This window comes from Rhea americana, unplaced genomic scaffold (genome assembly GCF_003343005.1).
Source record: "Rhea americana isolate MKP2758 unplaced genomic scaffold, rheAme1 scaffold_278, whole genome shotgun sequence".
Taxonomy (NCBI): Eukaryota; Metazoa; Chordata; class Aves; order Rheiformes; family Rheidae; genus Rhea; species Rhea americana.
Window position 1 is genome coordinate 989968 of NW_028186399.1, and position 6776 is coordinate 996743.

General features: G+C 59.5%; 1 protein-coding gene across 3 annotated transcripts; it reads left to right on the forward strand.

Annotated features, from left to right (window-relative positions):
* Positions 1-607: 607 nt before the first annotated feature.
* Positions 608-5450, forward strand: CACTIN (cactin, spliceosome C complex subunit). Of its 3 annotated transcripts, none has more exons than XM_085308526.1 (9): positions 608-1126; positions 1681-1776; positions 2240-2385; positions 2471-2633; positions 2771-2888; positions 3164-3356; positions 3703-3825; positions 3999-4291; positions 4753-5450. In XM_085308526.1, the coding sequence occupies exons 1-9, from the start codon at positions 623-625 to the stop codon at positions 5241-5243; spliced, it is 2127 nt and encodes a 708-aa protein (XP_085164652.1). In that variant the 5' UTR covers positions 608-622; the 3' UTR covers positions 5244-5450. The 3 variants fall into 3 exon arrangements, with proteins under 3 accessions (XP_085164652.1, XP_085164653.1, XP_085164654.1); XM_085308527.1 differs by having other exon boundaries at positions 4020-4291; XM_085308528.1 differs by having other exon boundaries at positions 4023-4291.
* The last annotated feature ends 1326 nt before the right edge of the window (positions 5451-6776 follow it).

The following is a 6776-nucleotide window of genomic DNA, read 5'->3' on the forward strand; positions in this document are numbered from 1 at the left end:
GCGGACCGGGCCCGGCCCGGCCCGGGGTGGGTTGGGGGCAGCGGGCCCTGGTGCGGACGGGACTTGGGCACGGGGGAAACGGGCCCCGGTGCCAACAGGGCTCGCGGGGCTGGTCTCGGCGTGGCCGCAGTTCGGTGGCAGGCGGGAGAGGGCCCCGCTGCGGGCGAGGCTACGGGCCGGGSCCGGGGCACCGGCGCCTTGGAAAGCCCCGTCCCCTCGGCCGCCCGCAGGCCCGGGAGAGTGGCTGCAGTACCCGAGGGCTTGGCCACGCAAGCCAGACCTAGCGTCTAGGATGGGGGGATGCTGCTCTGCTGGGGGGCTGCAACTCCCACCACCTCCTGGACCAGCTGCTGAGCTGATGCGCTGGCTGCTGCCACCTCTGGATGGAGCTAAAACCGTCTCTTTGGATCTGCTCTGGGAGTGTTTGCGTGCAGAGCCGTGCCAGCGGGTCCTGCCATGCCAGGCCTGGGCAGAAGTGCGTTGCCAGGCTCTTTGCTGGCAGCGCGTCCCAGCTCTGTGTGGGCAAGGAGCCCTGCATAGGGGGCACAGGCTTGGTTAAACTGACCCCTCTCGACACAAGGGGCTGCTTTGGTTTGGAGCTAGTAATCAGCTCTGAACTTGAATGTTACTCTTCTCCCCCAGCTTGGAATCTGGAGATGAGAGGCAAAAATGGAAGAAGAAAACCAAAAGTAGGGACCAGCACCATAAAAGCCAGAAGAAGCACCGCTCACGATCCCGGGGTCGTTCTTCCAGCTCAGGCTCAGAGAGAGAGTGCAACAAGAGGAGAGCCCGGAGCAGAGAAAGGCGGAGGAAGAGAGCTAGTTCCAAGTCTTCTGTGTCTTCTGTCAGCTCTCCATCCCCTTCACGTTCCCAGGGCAAGGAGGAAACGCAGCAGCTGAGCCTTCAGGAGCGCTTGAGGTTGAAGGAGGAGAAGAAGAAGCAGGCTGCACTCATGAAAGCCTTGGAGACACCTGAAGAGAAACGGGCTCGCCGCCTGGCCAAGAAGGAAGCCAAGGAGAGGAAGAAGCGGGAGAAGATGGGGTGGGGAGAGGAGTACATGGGTTACACCAACACCGACAATCCCTTTGGGGACAACAACCTGCTGGGCACCTTCATCTGGAGCAAGGTGAGCTCTCTTTCTGCACCCCATATGTCTTAGGAGGCTGCTTGGGGCTGCTCTGTACTTTGCCTCAAAGGAAGTTGTCCYTATGCATCTGCCACGGGATGGGACAGTAGAGCAGTGAGGTGTCAGGCAGGCCCCTTTGCCGAGAATGGAAACATTTGGAAGACTAAAAGCAGCTACATCAGAGCAAAGGTGTCATYTAGGGCGGTAGCTGCTGTTTCCTGGTAGTCAGTGAGGTTTTATCCCCTTACTTTTAAAGACCGATGTCTGCAGGTCGGTGCTGGATGAAGGGACCCAAACATTCTGGGACCTGCTAGCTGAGTGCTGAGGAGTGTTTAGCTCTCACGTTACCCCTTCTTGAGGGGTGGACTGCGAAGAGCCTGGTTGGTTCTGGCTGAGACTGCTTTTGCTGAGAGGCTGCAGAAGTGGGATTTGAGAGAGGGAGAAATCTACAGGATTGCTGCTGGAGCAGCAGTGGATGAGGTGGTATTTGCCACCCTTTGGGAGGCCGTAGAAGTTGCTTTGTTTCATGGTTCCTCTTGGCCACTTGGTTTCAGGCACTGGAGAAGAAGGGAATCAGCCACCTGGATGAGAAGGACCTGAAAGAGAGGAACAAGCGAATCCAGGAGGACAACCGCCTGGAGCTGCAGAAGGTGGGGACAGACGCCCTCTTTCTCCCCGCCATCTGACGGCAATCCCTGTGGCAGGGCTGTGCTCCCTTCAGTGGGCAGCCCAGTTCTCCCAGTCCATCACCTGGAAGTCCCCTTGCTCTCCTCGCTGGGGGTGCCTCCMGGCTGTAGGAAATGGGATGGAGGTACTGCACATTTATGACTTTTTATAGTGAAGTTCTTTCATTGGGGCTGAATCCAAGCTGCAAGGTGCCGAGGTAGGACAAGTGTCAGGTCACTGCACTGAGGCACTCGAGGGCTGGCAGTGAGCATCTGGCCCCACCTAGCTCAAGCTAGCTTCTCTTGCACGTGGCTCTCTGGGGAGCCTTGGGCTAGWTGCTGGTGCTGAAGCAGCTCAGTGAGGTCGTGTAAGGCCATGTTCTTGGGTGGGTGTCCTGCATGGGAGTCCCAGCCCCTGCGGCCTCACATCTTGCTCTGTCCTGAGCAGGTGAAGCAGCTGCGCCTCGAGCGGGAGCGAGAGAAGGCAATGCGGGAGCAGGAGCTGGAGATGCTGCAGCGGGAGAAAGAGGCAGAGCACTTCAAAACCTGGGAGGAGCAGGAGGACAACTTCCACTTGCAGCAGGCCAAGCTGCGGTAGGTGGGCCGGTCTCGCAGGGGCTTGCCTGTTGGGGAGCAGGGCGTGGCAGGCAYCGCTCACCATCGCTTTCTTCTTGCTCAGATCTAAGATCCGCATTCGAGACGGGAGGGCAAAACCTATTGACCTGCTGGCCAAGTACATCAGTGCAGARGATGATGACCTGGCTGTGGAGATGCATGAGCCCTACACCTTCCTGAACGGCCTGACTGTCTCCGACATGGAGGATCTGGTGGAGGATATCCAGGTGCCCGCTCTGCAGCCCTCCTGTGCCGAGGCTCTCTGCCTCTTCCTTGTCTTTAGCTCCAGTTCCCTGCCCGTGGCTGAGCTCAGCCCATGGTCCAGAACAGGCGCCTAAGTGTCCTGTTTGTCTCCTGCCTGTAGGTTTACATGGAGCTGGAGCAAGGCAAGAATGTGGATTTCTGGAGAGACATGACCATCATCACGGAGGATGAGATAGCCAAGCTCCGCAAAYTGGAGGCCTCTGGGAAGGGAGGACCTGGTAAGCAGGAGGGCAGAGCCCACGGCATAGTGTGGATGTGGAAGGGAGTATGAGCAATGGGTAAAGCAGAGTGTAGGGTGTGCCCCATGCTTTCAAGCTGGGAAAGGGTCTCTAATTGCTCTTGGAGGACGTGCTGGATGGAGGCTATGGATCTGGAAGCCATCTAGATTCTTTTGGGGTCTAGCCTTCCACTGTTCGGTGCAACTCAAGACTGCTTGAGTGAACATGAGCTGCGTGCTCAGAGACTAACCAGCCACCCTCGCCCGTCTGCGTAGGGGAGCGTCGYGATGGCGTCAATGCCTCCGTCAGCTCGGATGTGCAGTCTGTGTTCAAGGGGAAGACGTACAACCAGCTGCAAGTGCTCTACCAAGGCATTGAGAGCAAGATCCGAGCAGGTGGACCCAATCTCGACATCGGCTACTGGGAGAGTCTGCTGCAGCAGCTGAAGGCCTACATGGCCCGGGCCAGGTGAGAGCAGGGACTTGTCCCTCAGCCAGGGCTGTGGAAGGGAGTAATGCAGGCCTGCTCTGAGCAGAGCTGGAGAGACACAAACCTGAAGTCGTTGATGGAGGTGCGTTTTATTTTTTACGAGCTGACAGGCCCTTCCAAGAGGGAAGATGGGCTGGACACTCAGTCTCTTCTCAAACGGTTATGTTTACAGTGAGGTTTCCATATGGGAGGGTTACTCAGCCCAGTTACTGTACAAAACCCAGCARGCTTCTACCTGATGCAGTGGTTGGCCCAGCTTTGGACACTGGGTGGGGACCCGGTGGCCTGGCTAGGTCTGATATGATGGCTGATCTGCTCCTCACAGGCTGCGGGAGCGGCACCAGGACGTGCTGCGTCAGAAGCTGTACAAGTTGAAGCAGGAGCAGGGTGTGGAGAGTGAGCCACTCTTTCCCATCATCAAGAGGGAGCCGGCCTCCCCCAGCGACAGGTACACAACCCCTTCCCAGGTCAGCACAGCCGGATGGGCTTTTCCCCTGGGCACCTGGTATCTTCTATCCTTAAATCTTTCCAGACCAGGAGGGAAAATGCAGCCTGGTGCTCCTATCCTTCCTGAGACAAACCTCAGGGGAGCAGAGAACTAGGGTACCATCTCCGTCCTAGGTATCTCTTCTCCTTTCCCAGTAGGCTGGACCCAGAGGARACCATTGTAGTACAGCCGGGACCATCCTCAGAGGCAGGGGCAGAGCCAGAGTCGGAGGCCAAGGGGGACGCAGAAGGGGAGGCCGTGCTGATGGAGGAGGAYCTGATCCAGCAGAGCCTGGATGATTACGATGCGGGGAAGTACAGCCCCCGGCTGATGGGCACCAACGAGCTGCCCTTCGATGCCCACGTCTTGGAGGCCGAAGAGGACCTACATCGGCTGCTGCTTCTGCGTCAGCAGCTCCAGGTCACRGGTAGGCATTTTGCAGCCGGACTGTGCATCCAGCAGCCTTGCAGCCTGCATGTGCTTTGGGGTTGTGGGGCTAGAGGGAGAGGGTGAACCGTGCCCTCAGGCACAGGGAAGCAAGAGCTGGGTCTGGAGTGCACATCCAGAGCTAGGCTGGCRCAGAGCTCCCCAGGTAGTGGAGGGGACTGAGAGCAGGGAAACATGGCTCAGACTGCTGGTACTTGAATCGGGTCCTTCCCCACTCCCAGCCCCACTGTCAAGCTTGTGGACGAGTGGGAAGGGTGCCCCAGTGCAGCTGGCCCAGTGCCCACCATGAGGGCATGTACATGTCTGTGTCCATCTCCACATCCCTTGCCCAGAGCCTACTGGTCCCTTGCTTTCTCCCTCCCCTGCCCTTTGAGAGCAGCGTCCCTGCAGGCCAGGCCTGGCTGGCACTGCGGGTCCGGCCATTGCCTCTCCTCCCTGCAGGTGATGCCACCGAGAGCGCTGATGACATCTTCTTCCGTAAGGCCAAGGAGGGCATGGGCGCGGACGAGGCGCAGTTCAGCGTGGAAATGCCCCTCACAGGCAAGGCCTATCTCTGGGCTGACAAGTACCGGCCCCGCAAGCCCCGCTTCTTCAACCGGGTGCACACAGGCTTCGAGTGGAACAAATACAACCAGACCCACTATGACTTTGACAACCCCCCACCCAAGATTGTCCAGGGCTACAAGTTCAATATTTTCTATCCTGACCTCATCGACAAGCGCTCTACGCCAGAGTACTTCCTGGAGGCCTGCCAGGACAACAAGGACTTCGCCATCCTGCGCTTCCATGCTGGGCCGCCCTACGAGGACATTGCCTTCAAGATCGTCAACCGGGAGTGGGAGTATTCCCACCGCCACGGCTTCCGCTGCCAGTTTGCCAATGGTATCTTCCAGCTCTGGTTCCACTTCAAGCGTTACCGCTACCGTAGGTGAGGGGCTGCTCGGCTCCCTTCTGGACCGTTGCCGTACAGGGTGACCAGGGGATCTGTTTGCCCGTTCACACGTACTGTGCCCCGAGCATCCCCTCTGCCTGGCCTGGTACACAGACTCCGACAGACTCTCGCTGAGTTGTTCCTTGTTCTCCTTCCTTTTATTCTGAGGGATCCTGAGACTTTGAACAAATAAACCGGGGTTATTTAAGCCGTGGCATCCTGCGCATGGGCACCGTGGCAGCCTGTGCATCACCTTTCGGCAGTCCCACGCTGGGTCAGCGCTGGGAGCTCCCCAGTCTTGTCCCTGCTCCTCAGGGGGCTGGGTGGTGGTGAGGGTGGTCTCACCATTACCCCTGTGCAGGCACTGTCACCCTTTTCCTGAATGCTATCAGCCCCTAGCATTTCCTCCGTCTGTGCCAGACCCATCCCTGTTTCGTACGCTCCCAGTGCCTGTGCCAGACGCCTGCTAGCCAAGACGTGCTCCAGCTGGAGCTGCCGAGCCTTTCACTCCGCGAGCACGACCCTGCTGCTGTGAACCACCCCAGGCCCAGCGCAGTCCCTCGGGGCCTCATTTTTGGCACGTCCCCGCTGGGATACTGCTGCCCCAGGCTGGGAGCGTGACTACGTCCCTTGACCCTGGCTGCAGGATGAAAGGCAATGAGCGCTGCAGGGCGTCAGCCTTTGATGGGGTGAAGGAAATGGATGTTAGATGTGAACGGGACATCCCCTTACAGGGCAAAATTCACTTTCCCTGGCCTGCAGTCTCTCCCCTCGTGCCTGAGCAGCTCTTGCTCTTGTGTGCAATGGGGCTGGCGGCGCTCCCTAGAGCTGCATCGCTGAGGCTGGAGATCACCCGGGACCTTGCCTGGTTTCCGATGCYTCAGCGAGGGAGTGCTGTGAGGCCCGGCTGGGATCCGCTGGGGTCGGTCCCTCCCCGTGCTGGTCGTGGGGGCACAGCTGTGCTTGTCTGGGGTCCACCAGCTTCCTGGTCCCTAGAGTGTCTGTGTCCCTCTGTGCTGAAGCTGGGCAGCTCAGGGACAGGATTAGGGCAGAGCTACTTTCCTGCAGGGATAAGCCAGTGTCGCGTCCCAGCAGTGCCGGTGTGTGAGAAACACCCGGCAGCGCAGCYTCCAGGAAGCCTTCGCTTCGGCCAAGGGTTACCGCAGCGAGGTGGTTTCCTCCCCACCGGCCTCGCTGCATCCTGCCCCCCGCTGTCCGTGCCCCTGGCYGCGGACAGCCCTGCTGCGCAGGGGCTCTCTGGCTGCCCCATCCCTGCCATCTCCCCTGGGAGGAACTGTGGGGCAGAGCACTCTGCCCTGGTTGGATGTATCCTAGTGCCAACCCACCAAGGGATACCCAGGACCCTTGGGGCACTGACAGATGGTTTCACCAGTCTCACCATCACTCCCAGGGCACCGGTGCCCCAGCCAAGGCCAGATGCCGCAGAAGCAGCTGCCCTGCCCCATGCCGGGGTGAGGGGCAGCGCTGGGCTGACCTTGCCCCACACGGGCAGGCGGTGGGGAACTGCCCCAGA